This window comes from Fimicolochytrium jonesii (assembly GCF_025526975.1).
Source record: "Fimicolochytrium jonesii strain JEL569 chromosome Unknown EV422scaffold_29, whole genome shotgun sequence".
NCBI classification, from domain to species: domain Eukaryota; kingdom Fungi; phylum Chytridiomycota; class Chytridiomycetes; order Spizellomycetales; family Powellomycetaceae; genus Fimicolochytrium; species Fimicolochytrium jonesii.
This window is the reverse complement of record NW_026515696.1, coordinates 258,425-277,306: the sequence shown is the minus strand read 5'-3', so window position 1 is coordinate 277,306 and position 18,882 is coordinate 258,425. Positions and strand designations below refer to the sequence as shown.

General features: G+C 53.6%; 4 protein-coding genes and 1 non-coding gene across 5 annotated transcripts; 1 reads left to right on the top strand and 4 right to left on the bottom strand.

The window, feature by feature from the left end:
- Positions 1-571: 571 nt before the first annotated feature.
- Positions 572-3,347, bottom strand: EV422DRAFT_580860 (uncharacterized protein; the record flags this gene model as incomplete). Its single annotated transcript, XM_053073352.1, has 11 exons — positions 3,015-3,347; positions 2,875-2,971; positions 2,810-2,825; positions 2,615-2,738; positions 2,154-2,435; positions 1,997-2,074; positions 1,871-1,956; positions 1,600-1,819; positions 1,439-1,543; positions 1,292-1,379; positions 572-1,123 (listed from the first exon to the last, which is right to left on the bottom strand). The coding sequence occupies exons 1-11, from the start codon at positions 3,212-3,214 to the stop codon at positions 572-574; spliced, it is 1,848 nt and encodes a 615-aa protein (XP_052922255.1). The 5' UTR covers positions 3,215-3,347.
- Positions 3,348-3,472: 125 nt separating this feature from the next.
- Positions 3,473-5,990, bottom strand: EV422DRAFT_542296 (glycoside hydrolase superfamily). Its single transcript, XM_053071264.1, has 3 exons — positions 5,353-5,990; positions 4,210-4,989; positions 3,473-4,125 (listed from the first exon to the last, which is right to left on the bottom strand). Exons 1-3 carry the CDS (start codon positions 5,527-5,529, stop codon positions 3,739-3,741), a joined length of 1,344 nt encoding a protein of 447 aa, XP_052922254.1. The 5' UTR covers positions 5,530-5,990; the 3' UTR covers positions 3,473-3,738.
- A 3,467-nt stretch (positions 5,991-9,457) lies between these two features.
- Positions 9,458-9,529, top strand: EV422DRAFT_t128. Its single transcript has one exon. It is a non-coding gene; the product is annotated as a tRNA-Pro (tRNA).
- A 2,739-nt stretch (positions 9,530-12,268) lies between these two features.
- On the bottom strand, positions 12,269-13,897 carry EV422DRAFT_570908 (uncharacterized protein; the record flags this gene model as incomplete). Its single annotated transcript, XM_053072928.1, has 7 exons — positions 12,269-12,445; positions 12,529-12,615; positions 12,676-12,853; positions 12,909-13,015; positions 13,096-13,194; positions 13,446-13,781; positions 13,853-13,897. The coding sequence occupies 7 exons, from the start codon at positions 13,895-13,897 to the stop codon at positions 12,269-12,271; spliced, it is 1,029 nt and encodes a 342-aa protein (XP_052922253.1).
- Positions 13,898-16,124: 2,227 nt separating this feature from the next.
- EV422DRAFT_500290 (triacylglycerol lipase) lies at positions 16,125-18,660 on the bottom strand (the record flags this gene model as incomplete). Its single annotated transcript, XM_053068128.1, has 8 exons — positions 16,125-16,582; positions 16,653-16,723; positions 16,804-17,209; positions 17,277-17,364; positions 17,433-17,530; positions 17,603-17,677; positions 17,810-18,293; positions 18,367-18,660. 8 exons carry the CDS (start codon positions 18,658-18,660, stop codon positions 16,125-16,127), a joined length of 1,974 nt encoding a protein of 657 aa, XP_052922252.1.
- Positions 18,661-18,882: the final 222 nt, after the last annotated feature.

Below are 18,882 nucleotides of genomic sequence, written 5' to 3'. Positions count from 1 at the left end.
CGACGTCGAGGGGCACCGCCTTCTGTATGCGCCTCTCTCGAGACACCAAAAATCTCCGAATAAGCTTTTGTAAAAGGTGATAGGAGGCGCACGAACGTAGCTCGCAAGTTTCCTGATTTTAGAAACGATGAAGGGTGTGTGACAGAAGACCTCAACTACGCGAACTAGACTAGACGAGAGGGGGAAAAGACTATGCTACTGCTGTGCTGTTGCCATACTACTGATACTCTATGGCGTGGTTGGCGGGCATGTGGTTGCTGCTAATGACCTTTCTCTAGTAGCGGTGGTTTCCGGTCAAACCTCCAGCCACGTTCTGGAAAAAGAACACTCCTGGAGAAAGAGCGCTTTTACACTTAGAGTTGTTACCTGCCGGATCTTCCCGCGCTCGCTTACGTACGCACGCAAGCCACTCCAGCCACGCAGCCACAGAATGACAGTGACTGTCAGTTTAGACGACACCTCTGGTCATCTGATGACTATGGCAGACCGAGGAGCTAGCGCTAGCGCAACCGTGGGACATGAATATAAGAGGCCTTTATACGGGCTGTGCTCTTCCCGCTCATGCAGATATTTATGGTCGTCTTATTACAGGTGTTTTAACAGTATCCCCTGCGTACGTAAAGAGGACCGTCCGAGGCACAGCTTCCTTCCTTTCATCGCCCATAACAATCATTGTAATATCGTCAACCTTCAGCTTCGCCGGAGAATCAAAAGCGTAGCGCTGGGTGGTACTAGTAGGAGTAAGGTCTGGCGGACTCCCACCAACCATGAAGTCCAATCGGAACCTCAGTTGGCGCCCATGTCGAAGATTTGAGGATTCCAGATCTCTTCGAGAAGGAGGTGCTAACATCACGGCCTTCAGGTTGTCCGGGGAGATACTGTCGTCGACAAGGAGCCCATCATCAAATCGTGACGACTTCGGCCGTACATCGGAACATCGCATTGCGGTCGCGGGCTTCACCTTAGGCCCGTTGCCGCCCTTTTCGACTTTCGACCCTGATTCTTCGAGGAACATCACTCTTTTCGCCTTAGAAAGACAGCGACGGCAGCAAGACGACATCTCCGGCACCACGAAGACGACGCGAGTGGCGCAGATACCCATCTCCCGGAGATCGGTCGTTTCCTTTCGATTTCATCGTCGAGTTTCGTAAACACTTTCCGTCCAAATTCCGAAATGATCGAGAATATTGGGCATACCCCGTCCATGATCTCGTGGGGATTGAGATTAGCGCAAGTACAGTTATGTTAACTCGTAGGGCATGTGCCATGTTGGCAGTTCCAGAACACGGACCACGAGATCGTGCGTCCCTTCCCGCAGATCGGTTGGAGCATCTTGACCAATCAAATCATCGAACGATGGATCGTTCCTTGTCGTCTGTCTATGCGACTAGTGACCCATCTCCCAAGAATGACGGATCAATCACAGCTCTGGACGGACAAGTGCCTCATGCCAAAGGGCACGGCCGTAGATGAATCTTGACCGCAGCACTTTGGCTGCATAGAAACCTTGCCAGGGGTATCGCGGGCTTTACTCCCAAAGTTGCTGATCGAAAGCACAAACGTTTCCTTCTCGCCTTCTAAGACCTTTTGCTGACGAACGTTCCCGTGGTCCTAGCGACACCACTCTTCTTCCGCGAGGTTGAAATTGATCGCCTGCGCAAAGAGGAGAATAGCACGCCCGCATCGGCGAGATCTCGGCGCTCAAAGGAAAAGCCAAGACATCCTTTGATGCGAATGGAACCCCAACCATGAAACCGGAACGCCCACAGAAGTTCTACGCACGCACCCGGGATCCGTGCTTCCTTCCAGACACTCATTCCTTTGGCCAAATTTTATCAGTCCGCTGATCGGAAAGCCATCTGGATCAAACCTCTCAGCCCCAGTTCGGTTTCCACAATTGTGCCAATAATTCTCCTAGTGCTCCGAACGCTTGTCGTCGGCGTTGTCGGAATGGGACTGGTGTTTCCATGTAGAGTCCGTTGACGACTCACTTTACTCTTCGTCCTTCTCCTCCTCTTCATCTTCCTCTTCCTCCTCTTTTAGGTAGTCGCCGTCGTCCTCTAGCCTCCAATTCCTGAAAATAAGTTGGATGTTGCTGCATTCCACACAAACTTTTCTTAACATCCGCACTTCAAGGACATGGTGGCTCTCACAGGTAGTGACCAAGAAGTTTCTCATACGGGTTTTGCGGGCCGCTGATTTGCGTTAAGAAGCCGAAGAGCCCCACACGCACTCGGATCGCTCCCCCATGTCCGGTCTTAAGATCTGCGTCTTTCTCGACACGTAGATCCACAGTCACACAGTAGTAACCAAACTCGTCCTCGTCTTCCATGGCGCGCGGAAGACGAAGATCCAGGTCCGTTTGGCGTACAGCTGGGCCTTGCCGAGGGCTGTCGTCCGCTCGTCTCTTCTTATTTCCCCCACAACTTCTCCTCCTTCACGTGCTGATGTGAATCTGCTTGAATAAGGAGGAATTTCGCCATAACAGTAGTGCGCCAAGTGCGCCAACGTCCCCCCGACCTGTGCGGTCCACAGATTATCGCAATTTTGGCGACAGCCCAGTGTGAAATCAGGGAGTTGTAACTTCCTCGTCTGGTACCCAGTTCAAAGGAACCTATATGGAGCCCTGCGGTGATGTCCTGATACAGATACACGCTTGTGTTTTTCTCCAGCAAGGACCCCGGCGAGTCGAGGACTTCGCTGATGGGATGCGGCCCATGTCTCCATCGTCGCTACATCTGCAGGAATATCGGTGTGGTTGTAGCATTCATACTAGCACCACTTCCTGTTCATGAAGCCAACGGCGTACAAGCATGTCCCCTCCGCTATAATCGGCACACAGCGTCAGAACCATCTCTAACACGGTTCTCTCACGAGATAGGCAAGAACAATGGCCAGCCGCTGTGCACCCACACGGGCCGCATTAGCCATAGCATGGAACGTGAACCCGTCGTATGACTCGTCGGTTGTCCTGTCGTGCCGATTCCTCCCCCGAAGAGCTACTACACCCTTACCGATTACATTCCTCTTTCAGACCCGTGCCAGCCTCAATGCCTCGCCCAAGTTTGAGCGGTTTAACAGCCGCCATCGCTGCAACAGTGCCGTCACCGTCCGTGCCGGCCTCGTAAACCGTCCATGCATCAGCCGCGGCCTCCAAACGCGGGATCTCTTGCAGTTTGGAACCACGGTTTTCGTCCGTCCATGATTCAAACATACTTGGCCTGTTTCGAAAGTCTTCGTACGCGCACCTCACGACTCTAGTGTCTCTGGTCCTTTCGTTGCACCTTGTCTTTGTCTTTTATGCGGGATGTGCTCTGGGATGTGCTGTGTGTGGCAAAAGATTGGGAAGGGTGTGAAACCGACGCGTCTTCCCTTCCAACGAACCCCCTTCCGCAAAACACATCAAAGCGTTGACGTTCGACGCCAATCAAAACTCCCGGACCATCTCCGAACAGAGCAATACGACTCTCATAGACAAAATCATATTATTCTACAAGCAGAACACACGTCTACACAAAAAGCAACAACGTCTTCTATACACACGCCGTACGACGAACTAAGAAAACAGGTAAGATATGAAGAAGCCCCATCGGTCGAAAGCGAGAGGTAAGGGGTAAGGGTAGGTACAGTTACGCCTTCTGTTTCCGCCGATGGGGTGACATTAAAGGGTGGAAACGCCGCACGTAGCGTCGAGTCCAAAACGAAATGAGGAGGTGAGTTTTCGAGTTCCAAAAAGGCCTAGAAAGCGAGAACGACAGCAGCAATGGCAGCTACAAGCCCCACCAAAGCGCTCCGTTCCACAACACCCGCAGCGCTGTTCGAGCCTCCACTCCCCGCATTCCCCGCCGGCGGCGCATTTCCCGCGCCTCCACTCGCCACACTCCCGTTACTCGCAATGGGCACAACCGGCGCAGTCGGGTCAGTGACAATCTGGGCGGCGTTAGCGAAGAAATATCGGGCCAGGACTTCCGGTTTCTCGAGGTCGGCTTTGAGGGCGGCGAGAATTGCCGGGTCCTTGGAGATGTGGAACTCGCGCATGGTTGTTTCTTCGGGTTTGAGCCATTCGAAGAGGGAGACCGCTTTGAGAAGGGGGTGTTTGTCCAAGAAGGTTGTGTTTGTTAGGTACTGTGAAGATTGCGGGAGGAGAGGTTGTGAGAGGTGCGTTCGAACCAGACAGAAAAAGACAGAGACGATCTACGATCTGCATACCTGTCTCCAGAACGCCTGCTTGATGGCGAGCTCTCCAGGGCCAGGTGCGATCGAGCCAGTGTTGGTAGGGTTCGCAACACTCGTGATCCTGTTCAGATGGAACGCAGATCCCGACTCGGTGATGAAGAACGGCTTGTTGCGCGACTGGGAAAACGCCTGGTAGAAATCCAAACCATTGCCTCCTGCTGACACGCCGTGGATCACCCTCTCCATGAACCCAGGCGGGGGGATGTCGTTGATGACGTATGGGAAACCAGGACCGAACCAGTAGGTCGACAGTCCGACCCAGTCGACGTATTCATCGCCAGGGTAGAAGGGCGTGTACCCGTCGTCCTCGACGGTGATCGTGCCATCCTTGTTGGTATCCATCGCTGCAAACTCGGGGTCGGTGGCAGCACCGGCGACTCTGCCGTATGGGTATCCACCTTGGATGTTGGGAGCCCAGATGAAGGAAACTCCGTTCTTGTTTGTGTCGACGGCTCGGATGGCGGTGACTAGTTTCCTCCACATTGCGACGAACGCGACGGGTTTTTGGCCGTACGGCTGCCAGTTGCCGTTCATCTCGGGTGCGATACGCAGCAGGATACCGCGGCCGTTGTGGGTGAAGGTTGCCAGCTGCTGAACAAAGTCATTGATGGCCTTGTCCGACAGGTTGTCGGGTGTGACGGTGGGGTAGACGGATAAATAGAGGATCGCGTTGGTGCCTGTTTGGTCGATGAGCTGCACAGGGGCGAGTTTGTCCTGCTCGATGGGGAGGTTCTGCGCCAGGTGGATCATCGACTGGAACAAGGGAAAAGGGAAAAGGGAGGCTTGAGTAAGTAAAATGGAAATATTGTGCCAGGTGGATATAATGATGAATCGACCAAGGAATGACAAGTTGGGCGAGAAATGGGCGGGAGTTTCTCCCGCCGAAGGCACGATTGCGTTCTCATCCGCGCCAGAAACCGCGGATGCTCGCTTCGTTCCTGTGAGAGCCTCCCTGTCGCTCGCCGTTCTCCGACTACTCGGGCTGACGGCGCTATCCCTCCAGCATGCATCCACCTACGACGCACGTTATCGACAGCGCCCGCTATCAATCCCACACACCATCGTCACCCTGACCCCACATTTTCACACGTGTTCGCATCACTCCTCGATACTCACAATATTGTGGCCAAACCGGGTATTGAAGTCCTTTGGCGTATCCATTCCAGGCGCCGTGTCCATCCAAGCGCCCAACATGATTCCCCTTGACGGTTCAAGCGGAGCTAGCTGCGCTTGGGCAGCGACACCGGCGGTGAGGCATGCTGCTGCCAAGGCGGTCGTTGCGACGAAGTGCATGGCGGTGGGAAGGTGATTGTGGCGTTCGGTTTTTCTCACGCTTCCGCGTCTGGCTGTTTATTTCTAAGGGTTTTGAACAGATAACTTGAATGGTGTGAGAGGAGTCCCTATATTGCTGGGCTTCGGCGACGACGGGAGATGTGAACTGCAACGAGATGCGACGTTGAAGGTCAGGTGTCGGACGTGGGGACTGGGACTCGGACTCTTTGGGTTGATAAGGTTGACAAGGTTGAAGTTGGAGTTGAGGGCGTGGACGTTGTTATGGGCCGCTGGCTGAGTAACCCCATAGTATTGAGGCGGTGTGGGTTTGGCGGAAAACGACGCGTTGAACGACTGAACATCCCATCAGATCCCATAGATACATCCACAACCTTAACAACTTATCGCTACTTATTCCTACTACTATCATCAAGCCGGGTCTCACCGGTCGTCGTTACTCGATGACTCGATGACATGGAGCGGATTGCCATCTGTGCTCTTTGCTCATTTTTCAATGCGATGCATTTGGAGCCTGGAGGTCCCCATCGTTGTCCCATCGTTGTCCAGATCCATGATGAAGGAGACGAAGAGGGGACAAACTCCTCAACTCCAACTCTCTCCCTGCACCCCCTGGTACTAAACTCTTTAGAGGCGCAGCGCACCGCAGACGCTTTTCAGACGCCCCCTTCACCGGCATTCTGCGTGGCCTTAGAAGTTAGCATGCCGAGATCAGCGGCCTGCCGTGGCACATGTCTGAAGGTCCCCCCTCCCCCCCCCCCCCCCCAAACGCGCATAATCGATGGGATCTTCGAACCCCCAACCGCTGATGGGGCTGTGCTGGTTATGAGTCTCCCGCACGACGGTCGAAAAGCAAGAAGCAACGCCAATGGCATCGTCCGCCAAGGACGAAACTCACCGCCGCGAACGAGTGTGAAACCATGTCTGACATGGTTGGAATCAAAAGATCGGCACCTGTGCGCGCATTTGACGAGCGCGGTGTCCTGATAACTTGAAGTCCGGGATTCGGTTGTTCCGTGGAAGATTCTTTTGCAGGGGAAAATAATTATTTCCATTTTTTGACGTCATGGCCGCATTGTGACAGGCGGATTATACATATAAGTTTATACGCGGGAAAATGACATTGACGGGCTTTTGACTGGAGCTCGCGTCTCAATCAATTTCCCATCCGTAACTCGCGAGTTCCAATAATTACAGTAGGTGGCCAAAACAAATGTTACGACGAGTGCGCGGTTCCTAAATTGATGGGGCACTTTTACTTAGTAAGGGAAAGGCGCCCCCGTCGTAAAGGCCACCTATCTATGGCCACCTACTGTAATAAATGTCGAGAACTCGAAGGCGGCCAGCACGACGTCGCAATGCAGCGCCATGTGCCCGTATCATGATGGTCCTACTATTACCATATCTAGTATGATAAATGTGGGCAGCCTGAACTTTTGCATTACTGCGGTGGCAAGAAAAAGCGTTGTCGGAGTCCTAGTGCGACGCGCGTCAAGTTCAAGTTCCACACACAGGCGCGCGCTCCGCCGACCACCGAACTTACGCAGTAAGAGAGAGATCTAATAGATCTACCCGCCCCCAACTCGAAACACCGCAGCACCGCACGATTCTCCGCTGCCCATTCACCGCAAATTTTTCATAGCTGTGAGTATGATTCTCTCTCGAAATAGCGCTCGCGCGTGTTCTACAGGGACAGGTGGGATGTGCGCCTGGGTCAAGCCTGGGGACGCAGGCGCTCTCGGTCCTTTGCTTCTCTCTGCTTGCCAGACTAGAAGCCTAGGCCCCTCCGATATCGGGGGATGGTGGGGTAGCCCAGATAACGCCCATCACGACATCTAGCCTCACCTAGGAGTTCTCCAAACTCCTGGTGGGGAAAAGACTCGACCCTGCTCTTCTCATTAGTCTCGACTGCGCTTTGGAGTTGTGAGGTCGGCCTCTGGGGTATCTATGCTTCAGGGCTTGCCGAGCATACCGAACTCGCAGTCGCAATCGCCGGTCGTAGCCCGAAAGCTGAGCTGAGCGACAGTGTGTAGGAGCGGACGGCGTGCTCTCTTGGTTGGTCAAGCAGTATTTGAGAGACGTGGGGGCCTCTTCCCGCCAATTCGAACCCCGAACAATATCTTTACCGCCTGAACATTTTACTGACTCCGTGTTTTCCTTTCTGTTTTGTCCTCCCTTCTTTGGTTTATTCCTCCTCAATCTACATATGATTCGTACACTGCACCAACATCCGAGAACGGCCCTCAAGGCAGCACCGCTACGGAATGCTGCAGGCGCCATCCGCCGTTAAGAGTACCAAACCGAAATTTGCGGCACCACCAAGCCTTTTCCGCCATATCGTAAGTAGGACAGACTCGCCCGTAAGAAAAGACGCTACAGTCACTGATCTCCAACATCTGACTGTTCCAAATTTTCCAGTCGACACTTCCAGTGCCTTGTGTCCTCACCAACGACGCAACCCGGCGGCGCTGCTCACCGTTTACGATCTTACATTCGCAGACCATCCTCGCTTGCAATCATTTGCAAGGAACCCACCCCATTGCTATCGCCGTGTCTGCTGACCGTACGTTTCCATGATAGTTCTCTCGCATGTGCTTCATTGCAAAGGATGTCTTTTCACACTGGTGTTTACTCACCTATCAGCATGCGACTCTGTTGTACGCGTGGAAATGTTTTTGAAGGATGCCTTACCCGCTGCAAGATAGCCTCTTGCAAGATCACCACGCCTGTCGCTGATGCGACGCCGTACTCATCGACCCACGGCGCATGTCCAAGCCAGCGGAAGTGTCGAACCAATGATGCCTTTCCCCTCTTTCCTTATTTGTACGGGTATCTGCGTCTCATTACACCGTACATGTTCCGATGCGCCGAGACTTTGGCGAAGAAATTGGGTCCATTCCAAGTCGGTTTTCCCGATGTTTCTCCTGAGACTGGCGTCAACAACCCACATCCAATTGAATGAAACCTTTTTCAAAATTATGACACTTGAAAGTCATTTACACCGTACATAAGCTCGCTGTGCGTACCACTTTTCTTCACCATTCTGACCGTTTACCCTACCCACCCACATGTACACTACCCACGGATGTGGCACCGTTTGCGCCACCTCATGCGACTCTGATGGGAGCTGCTGCCTCTCTCGCCCTATCAAGAATTAGAACCGCTAGTTACGGAGCTTTGTCGTTGATGTCCTTGATCATGTGTTCCAAAGTCCTAGCGGACCACGAGCGAATTGACGACATGCTTTCGCCAATTGCCACCTCCCGCCGAGCGTGCTATCCATCAGCCCCGGCGGAGTCCAAATCGACAAGTACTGTATGCGAGAATTACGTACACGCGACTCCGCCTTACTTAGGTAGGACATCTCAGGCCACAAAAACACTCTAACCATTTCAGAATCCCACTGGTCGAGCCATTGCTCTGTCCTCACTCTGAACACGCCAGCAGATTTGGCGGATTGGGAAGGTATGTTTGTCCAGCTTGTCGCAGAAATTGTTATGCACTCTTATCACAATTTGAGTCCGGGCCTGCAAGAAGTTCAACGGGGCCACGATTTCGAGCGCTCCAATTTCGCAACTGCAGTCCCAGAATCAAAAGTGGACAATGGTCTAGTGGTATGATTTCGAGCGCTCCAATTTCCCAACTGCAGTCCCAGAATCAAAAACGGACAATGGTCTAGTGGTATGATTTCGAGCGCTCCAATTTCCCAACTGCAGTCCCAGAATCAAAAACGGACAATGGTCTAGTGGTATGGTTTCGAGCGCTCCAATTTCCCAACTGCAGTCCCAGAATCAAAAACGGACAATGGTCTAGTGGTATGATTTCGAGCGCTCCAATTTCCCAACTGCAGTCCCAGAATCAAAAACGGACAATGGTCTAGTGGTATGATTTCGAGCGCTCCAATTTCCCAACTGCAGTCCCAGAATCAAAACGGACAATGGTCTAGTGGTACGATTCTCGCTTTGGGTGCGAGAGGTCCCGGGTTCAAACCCCGGTTGTCCCCCAAAATATTTTTAGGTTTTTTGCTTTTTTTCGACCCTTCCCAAAGTCGTAAGTGGCACGCTCTCGCCCCCTTCGATCGCTTCCCTGGGCCCGAGTTGGGAGGTTATAGGAACCAGGGGCGAGGTCAAGGTCATGGGAGCCAACCAAAGCATGTCATGTAATGGATCGACGTTACTGATGGATAGATCCTTTGGGAGCATATCTCGGTTTCCTGAACCTGAACTCTCTGCTGTCAAGTCCCGGCAAAGCCAAAAAAAAATGCGTTTGCATGAAACCTCCTTCGCTTATGTTTTCAACGATGGGCTCGTCAGTTGCCGTCTCCATTCAGCACAAACACACCCCATTATTTTCAACATCCATGCGAAGCGCAACTGTTCCCATTTGCGTGTGCTTGTTGATGCACGCTGCACAATAAGAACACTGACGATGCGAACGGATTCCATCATGATCTAAAATTTGTTGGAAGAAAAGTGTGAGAAGGCGCATTGCCTGTTCGCTTCACCTGCAGTAGCGAATCTCCGAGTATCTGCTTCGCTCGGATTCGGCGTAGAACAAAGTTATGTCGTTTGTGAGACTTCCTATGCCCTGCGTGCTTACCCGTTGTCTTTCCACAGGCGAAAGGAGGGAAAGGATCACTTCCGAGGTCCAACGTCCGTCCCCTTTTCGTCGAACATCCATCGACCAATCTACCTCGCGTCTCCACGCAATCAAAAGCAAACGCTAGGTACATACATATACGTGCGTCAGGGCAAGCGGTCCCCGCTTGAGCCCCGGAAGTGTCGGCCCGTTAAACGCGTCCGTTTGTCGTCGCTATGTCTGTCCGGCCGCTCTCATCCGGACGCGCTCATAGATCAATCCCGCTAACATTCGGTGTCCGCCGCTTCGCAACGGGCCGCCCATCCCCTTCCCGACCGAAGCCCCCGAAGCTGCATGGGACGACTATTTGTCTCATCTGGTTGAGGTCGAGAAAGAGGCGGCGGATCTGCTTGCGAAAGGCGACAAGCGGGATGGTGTCGGGCGAGTTCTGACGCGTGTTCAAACAGCTAAAACGTACGTGTTAGCATAATTCAGAAGAAACTTGAACCTGAACATCTTGCCGGGATTCGCGGGTTGCATCGCCCATGGCGATGGGGGATAATGCCTTCCGAGTAGTCTCGGAAGACAGAGTCTCCTGGCGGGATGGCTTGGTCTTCAAGCGGTACCCGTCCGGACAGAGTGCGTGGGAAACCTTTCAGGCGCCGGCATATCTGTCTATCCTCCTGCAGTGCCGCTATCAGTAGGCGGAACGAAAGTGGCTGTATCAGGAGGCACGAAAAGGGAGGGGATAATGCCTTCCGAGTAACATCAGAAGACAGAGTCTCCTGGCGGGATGGCTTGGTCTTCAAGCGGTACCGGTCCAGACAGAGTGCGTGGGAAACCTTTCAGGCGCCGGCATATCCGTCCAAGTATGTCCCCGTGCCACCTGTCGCCACGAATAAGTCTCCCTAGCTAAACATTCTGGGCGCCTCGGTTTGGTGGCTTCCATGACCTGATTCCTTTGTGCAATACTGATCACTGTTTCGTTTCTATCTTCATTCCATTGGGTCATGGCGTCATCCAATTCTACTCTATGGACAACGCACGTGCGATTACACATGTATTCATTTCCTTGGCTACTTCATCTTTCAATCTACTTTGTCGTGGCCGGCGCGCCTGTCGCTTCGTCCAAGTTCGATTGAGTGTAAAGCAAGGCCCCTGGATCCCCATCGTGGACCATCAAGCTTCGATATCCTCGTTCACGGCCGTCTCTGCTCTTCTCGTTCGATGCGGTCTTCACCCCCGCAGGCCGAAGGGCTCGAACTGGAGAGGATACTGGCCGATGCGTAGAAGAACGCGTGGAACGCCCAAACCCAAGCCTTGGAAACCCAGCCCCAAGCGATAGGACCCCAGGAGCAAATTCGGGATTCGCACAAGGGTCTGCTGGAGGGACTGGACCGGAAAAGGCCAAGGAACCTCAGTCCTGGCGAGAGTCATCCCCAACGCGCAGCGGGGCAGTCTGTGGAATCCTTCATCGTTAATATCTGCAGGAGACTCGGGGTTTGACGTAATGTGCAGAGACATGTCGTCAGAGTCGTACTGGTCCTGGGCCCGCTCGCGCAATGATTGCTGAATTCGACCCTGCGGGATCATCGTTGCGTGAGCCAACATCGCCTCATGCATGCACCCGCCGACATTGCTCGCATGTGTCCGCCTCAACATGGGCACACGAACCTTGACATGCATCACGGCACCGATGAGGTGGGGCGCCAATCCCATGTCCTCCAGGGCGACGAGGAGTCGAGCAAGAGGCCAGGTGATACATAGTGGAGATTCCATCGTGCTCCAACGTCATCTCATAGATCTCCAGCGTTTCTTCTAAGCATCCCGTGAGTCAACGGTTCAGCGCGCATCAACAACACGCCAATCAGCATACGTACGTAGTAGTTGCATGCCAAAGGACGACTCCTTACGCACTCCTTGGGCTACTTTCGCGTTGAGGGCGCCTTGCAGGAATTGTCCCAGCTTGAAGAGTCGTAAATAGCGGGCGCCGACGTATCTGCATGCTTCGAGGACTTGGTCTCCAAGAACACTTCTTCGAAGTGGGCGGAGAGAACGCGCCCGTCCGGCGTGGAGCGTTCGGCCGGTAAGTCTGCCTATGGGCACGGAAGCTCTTGCTCTCTCCATTTGCCCTAAACAAGTGTCAACCCCGCTCAAACAGTGTTCAGATTACGAGGACATGCCATTCAGGCATCTGCGAAGATCTTCGTGCATACCAAAGGATTACGAGGTCATCCTCATCGAAGATCTCTTCCATCAAAGCGTGTAGGAGCGCATGCACCTCGGCGTCCTCATCCGCGACGTTGTCCACGCTCTGGAATTCATTCATGCGCATCGACTTCTTCATGGCTTTGAAGCTGAGGACCAGTCAGCAAACTTCGCGTGCGCTGAGTCGATCAGCCGCATCCGAGTACGGTGACTTACAATGACCGGATCACCGCCACCACCAACCGCGAGCGCCTTCTGCATATGTTTTCGGAGACTCTGCTCCACATCGGACGATCGCAGCTCCTAGGAGCCGGTTTGCATGAGTTCGTCAAGGCATCAAGGTGTTCTAACGTCAACACTTACATTGCAGAATGAGAATACGATGCGCGCAACGATTGGAGGGAGGGAAGCGGTCATACGTTCGGCGTGGAAGGTTGCGACCGCCTTCGTCCAGAGAGCAATGATCTTCACCCTGGCCGTTGGGCTACTCACGAAAGATGGAGAGTACTTCGGCGACAGCAGGCATATGTTGTTCAGGAGGCTAGAACGAATATTAGAAACATGATGGCATCGATGTTTGTCATGTTATGCCTCACAGAATGTCGCTTATGCAGGTTTCTTTCCATTCAGGTACTATCTTTTTTGCAACATTGCGTGTAAAGGTGATGCGGGGCGGTGCGGACCCAACGGGAGATGTTCGCCCCTTCAAAGTGCAACTGGAAAACAACAAAAAACATAAGGAAAATCACAATGATGATGGGCACTGGTATGTCTCAATCTGACATCCTTTGTCGACTGGAACTCTTTGATATCGTGGAACAGTTCACGGAGGACAGCGATCGACAAGACCCGCGCTGAATCGGCCTGGATGTCGGGCTTGAGCTGCAGAGGGGCGCACGTAGGAAGACTGATAAGACATCCGGTGAATTCGGATGCGATCGCCAACCCACTTTCAACGTGAAGGGAAGCAAGAAACCGCGGTTCTGTGCTGGACCCGCAGCGCTTCAAAGCCGCCGTCCAGCTTAGCCGACTGGTACACCTTTACTGCTTGTGCCACGTCTCCGACATCTCTGCCTTCTAACAATGACAGGGCTAGCCGCACCCAGACTGCGAGTTCATTTGTCACAATTTACCTCTGAAGTTGCCGGAGGTGTCGTCGCCTTGAGTGCTGTGGACGGTGACATGTTGCCTCGCTCTGTCTTGTCCTCATCTTCATCTTCGTCCACGGTCTCATCCTCTTCTTCTTCTCTCCCATCTTCACCCTCTCGCTCTCCATCATCCTCTTCCTCAGTCGCTTGCAGGATTTCTGTCATCAGCAGCGTTCGCTCGTCAGTCACTTTCGACCACGCGTGAGCAGTAGCCGTATCTTCGCCACCGATCGCACGTGCTTCAAAAAGCTCCCCGTCCCTGGCCTTCTTGGCATGACAAACGGGAACGCCATCCCGCGCTTCCTTGATGCGAAGAAGGAGCTAGAAGAAAGGAAATCAAGAGAATTGAGTTACAGACTAGACTCCCACGGAATCTTCGACAGGACACATACCTGGCGGATGAGGCAGAAGCCGCCGAAATATATGAATCCCACCATCCGCGATTGCGGCTACCTGCGCGCTATCCTGACGAGAAATGGAGAGGCCCTTTGCGTACATCAGCTGTCGCTATCAATATGCGAGCTACAGCGGCATCGCATGCATGCCGCAAGGCCGAGTGATACGTACCTTTAGTGTCTCAACTTTCAACCTCGCGAAGTAACCTATGGCTCAAACGCAGTGAAAGTGATCTCTGTCGACAAAGTGCCGTTGCCCCTTGATTTGGAGGAAGGTGGCCCGCATCTGTTCACGTCCGCTTCTGCGGATATTCCTCATCACCACGCCCTTTCTGAGATGGCTGCGGAAAGAACTCGTCGTAAATCCTTTCCCATTCTTTCCAAGACCAGGGGATCCAGAGTGCTACTGTAGATCCCGCTCGGGTCGGGACGGTAAATCGCAAGGGGTCTAATATTCTAGTGGTACGGCGCGGCGCATCACCGTGATCCCGCAGGACAATGTGCATGTCGCTATATGACTCCCAGTCTATATGACTCCCAGTCGCCTGCAGCTAGAAGTGTGCCTGAAAACCCGGATGGCCCACATCGCGAACGAACCGATTGTGGGTCATCCAGGATATCAAGGCACTCCCGCGCGAGGGCTTGAACCGTTAGCAATCTCTCATTTTCGCCTGGATCGGTATGGGCATTATGGCGAAAACGATTCCAAATTTCCGTCGGCAGCTCATCCGGGGCAATGTGATGCTCAGAAGCCCACCTAGCCAGCTGAACACTGCTCCCAAAAGTGTCAACAAAAAGAAACTTTGCGTTCAGCCCTAAGGGGTGCTGGAAGGGTCGACCATCGCTCTCTTCTGGCTTTTCAGCCACGCACTGGAGGCCATTGATGGCGCAGCTCACAGGTCCTCCTCGAACAGGGTTCTACCTGATCTGTGGGACAGATGTATTGAAAATCGATTGCATTGGCAGCAGTGGATCGGAGTCTGCCAGGGGCACGACCCTGTCCGAATGTCGTTCCTCCACTGTGCCCGTGCCTTTCCATTACATCACCTCGTATGTTGCCCATGTCCTTCTACAAACGTTCCATCAGAAGACTATACAAGTTCTGGGAATCCTGCTGTCCGTGACCCATGAGACCTGGCGCTGACCACATGCCGTCCGATGCTGTAGGTTCGATACCTCACTTTTCAAACCGCGGTACAACCGCCGCATCGCATCCAATTGGTCGATGATGAGATCCTGTTGGTCGACCGCCTGTCGGCGGACCGGAGAAGAGATTGGTTGGTAGCCGGCGGGGACGATGACCTCGTACCCATCATAGCCGTAGGGCTAGCCATTCAACTTCGCCGTGGTGGGCGATGGTTAGCCCGTCCGAGCAGGTGGGGTCGGTCACCAGCGGGGTGTCCGTCTCAGAGCTGTTCGTAATTCCGTATTCGGGTGAAAAGCGGCGGGCGATTCTCATAGGGCGGGATGGTTCTGGCACCGACGACCAACCGACGACTAAGCGCAGAATGTGTCAGCAACTGCATAAATCTGACTGTTGTACGAGTGGTACAGCGGACGCAACCGACTGGATGCAATATCGTCTTCAATCTTGACCGGCGAGGCGTTGCCGCCGTGCCTACCGATACACATATCGACTCCGGATGCCGTGACGCCTAGGCACATGTCGTAATTCAATTTCAGTATTGAAAGCTGGGCTCCAGATCACGAAGTCCATGTGAGATTGGGTACGTCGCTCCAAACGGCCATAGACGGGAGTAGACGGCTTCCAGCCCTGGGTGACGCGCAACAGAGCAAGGGCGGCACCTACGCATCTACTCGCCCCATCTTGAGGTCTCGCAGCGTGTTCAGTCCCACACGACCATCAGAAAAATAGCTCCGACAAACTTTCGTTCTCGTGGATCCGTAGACAAAGAAATATCGTCTCAATGTCCCACCACCACCTTTGTCTTCTATGTACATACAAAAGATACCTAAATTACTATTACCATTCATGAAAATCGCATATTAGGGGGGATATATGTTGGGGCGGAATGTACTGTATATGCGGGGTATTTGAGGGAGTCTTGGGGCGGAGATCCGTTTGTTCATGTTTGGGAGACTGATGAAGATGGTGTGCGTACGTCGGTCCGCATGGTTGGTGTACATGACCGTTGAAAGTGAGGTGGTAGCCGACAGTGATAGGCGGGTGTGGTGTCCTCCTGGCGCAATGGGATACTCCACGACCATGATAGGGTGGGATCCGTTTCCAGAAAATCCTCGCCTTCGTTTACTCCGCATGAACATCCATATGCGACGGCAACTTCCTCGCCGACCTCCTACTCTGTACCGTGCCCCCCACCGTCATCCCACTCCCACTATACCCGTTCACCTGCCCTTGCCCGCCTCCCGACCCCACACTCCCCGCCCAATTATTCGTCACCGCACTAACCGAGCTCTCCCTCCTCTGCAAGTGCCCCCTCTCCAACCTCGGCACCCGCCGCCTCGCCTCCCCAATCTTCTTCTCGAACCTCATCCGCTGGCGCACCATCTCGATCTTACTCCATGTGCGCTGCTCGCCCTTCTCGATGTACATCTCCATGCGGTCGTAGGTCGGGTCGGTGAGGATGAACTTGAAGTCTTGGAGGGTTGGGCGGGGGACGATGGTGACGGAGCCTTCGAAGCGTTGGAGGAAGACGTCGGAGACGTCGGTGCCGAGGATGCGGGGGAGGAGTTGGAAGTCTTTTACTGGTGGGGAGAGGAAAGGGACGGAATTAGTGTGTTGATGGACGAAGGTTGACGATTGAAGCCAACATACGTAGACTCATCCATTTTTGGAGGTCGAGTTTAAAGTGTTGCACTAGAGCTGAGGCTATGAAACCGCCGCGCCTGCGAAAGAAAGAAAGTGAGTACATGGGTGACGACCCGTACTCTAAAAAAACGTCCACAATCAGGGCACAACAACTCACCACCCCCTCCCATGCCGATGCGCCGTCGGATTCCCGCAACTCCCCCTCCGATCAAAAAAGAACATGACAATATGCGGATTGACCTGGCTCACAATCGTGAAATTCACGTTCCACAGCCTATTCAATTCCCTCTCGGGTATATCCATCATCAAGCTCCCATCCCTCCACTTGCGTCCAGATCCATGGAAGGGTACGATTTCTCCCGTTTCCGGGTTCTTCATGAGCAGTTCCACCGGGTTGAGCACGCCGGGGACGGCTGAGGAGGCGATGCAGGCGGTGGCGATGATGACGTGCGGGGTGGTGATGTAGTTGCAGAGTTTGTAGGGGGAGTGGGGTTCGTCGGGAACGATGGCGATATTGAGGATGCGGCCAGTGCGTTGGTAGGCTTCGAGGAAGGTTAGTGGGCCTGCACGGTTCGGGCTGGTTAGTCCTGGTGTCTGCGTTTTTGGATGATTGCTCTGATTGCATGCTACACGTACCCCTCAACGCCAAGATGAGCCGCTGAAACCATTCCCGATGATCAAACATGGCGCCTGTGCGGTAAAGTCTCTTGAAGCGTTCCTGCAAATGATACAAACGGACACCAATCAGCACAAGTATGTCAGCGTCTCGTTTCTCGCTCAACTTACAATGTAAGTCGGCTCGCACGCCGTCAACAATTTCGAAATATTGGGCGTAAAAACTTCCTCCACCAGCTCTTTGTCTGTTCGCGTGCACAATATCGCCGCTAGAAAGAGGAAGCAAGGGTTGAGTTCTCTACGTACGTCGGCTGAATGTGGCGCGTTGGTTGGTCACTCACCAATCAAGCTTCCGGCGCTGGTCCCGGTTATAACGGTCGGGAGAAGCCCTTGTTCGAAGAGAGCCTTTGCGACACCTGTGTAATATACGAGTATGAGCAAGCAGCGGCGGAGATCGAGTACCGCAATGAAGACGCTACAAACCGACTGCAAGGATAGATGATGTCCGTTAGCACCGCGTGAGACAACCCCAAATGTGCAAAGGCCACCCCCCAACTCACAATGATAATAACCCAACGTCGCCCCTCCGCTCAAACAAAGCGCCGTCCGTCCATAACTATGTGCCGCCTTCCTCAAAATATCATGTTTCTCCTCCAGGGCCAGCACCGGCGAGTCAGCCACACAATCAATCGATTCGCACAGCTCCTCAATATACTCCTCCACCAACTTCTTCGTGCCGAAGTATGTATAACTGTACAAGGCCTCGTTCTCAACATTCCCAAAGTTGGTTTTGCAAGCGCCGTGCTGGATGATGGAGACGATCTCACGTGTGGCAGTGGCGAGACCGCTGATGCTGGCGGAGGTTGCGTCCTGCGGGCGGGTTTGCGAAGATTGGATGAGGGTGCGGTTGCGTTTGAGGCGGCGGGTCGTGCGTTGGATGAGGCGGACGTCGTAGTGTGGGGAGGCTTCGATGGATTTCCATTCAGTGTTTTGAAGGTAGTCGTCGAGGATCGTGGCGTTTTCTTTGTATTCCTGTGGTGGGAATGCGTCAACTATATGTGGTACGGCGGATGACAGCGGACGACTCCAGTACGCAACAACTTACCTCATAATTTTTGGACTCGTTCAACTTCTTGCGCAAGATCCGGCGATGTCCGCGCCACGTAATCGCCCACTCATACCACCGAACCCATTGCCGGACAGCAATGTAGCATATCAAATCAAACAGAATGAAAGCGCAAAACAGGATCAACAGCGGCCAACGGAGCACGAGGAATATCAAGCTCTGCGTTGGCGTCGATCCACCCAGGAAGCTCAAAAACGACGTCCGCACGTGACTGGCGGGTCGCAACGCCTTTCTGATCCTGCTCTCGCCCTTGCCTTTACACGCATCAACCATCTCGCCCACGAACTCGTCCTCCGTGTCTGTTCCGGGATCTAACGCTTCGTCCCTCTCCAGAGGCCATTCGTCTGGGAGGTTTGCCAGGAACTCTTCGCGGACAGCAGGTTGTTCGTCGCCGTGGTGGGAACTGGATGGCGGGGATGGCGGGCGTTGCAACGCATCGAATGATTGGGATTGACGGTGAGGGTCTGGTCCGTGCGTCGGGACTAACGTGGGATT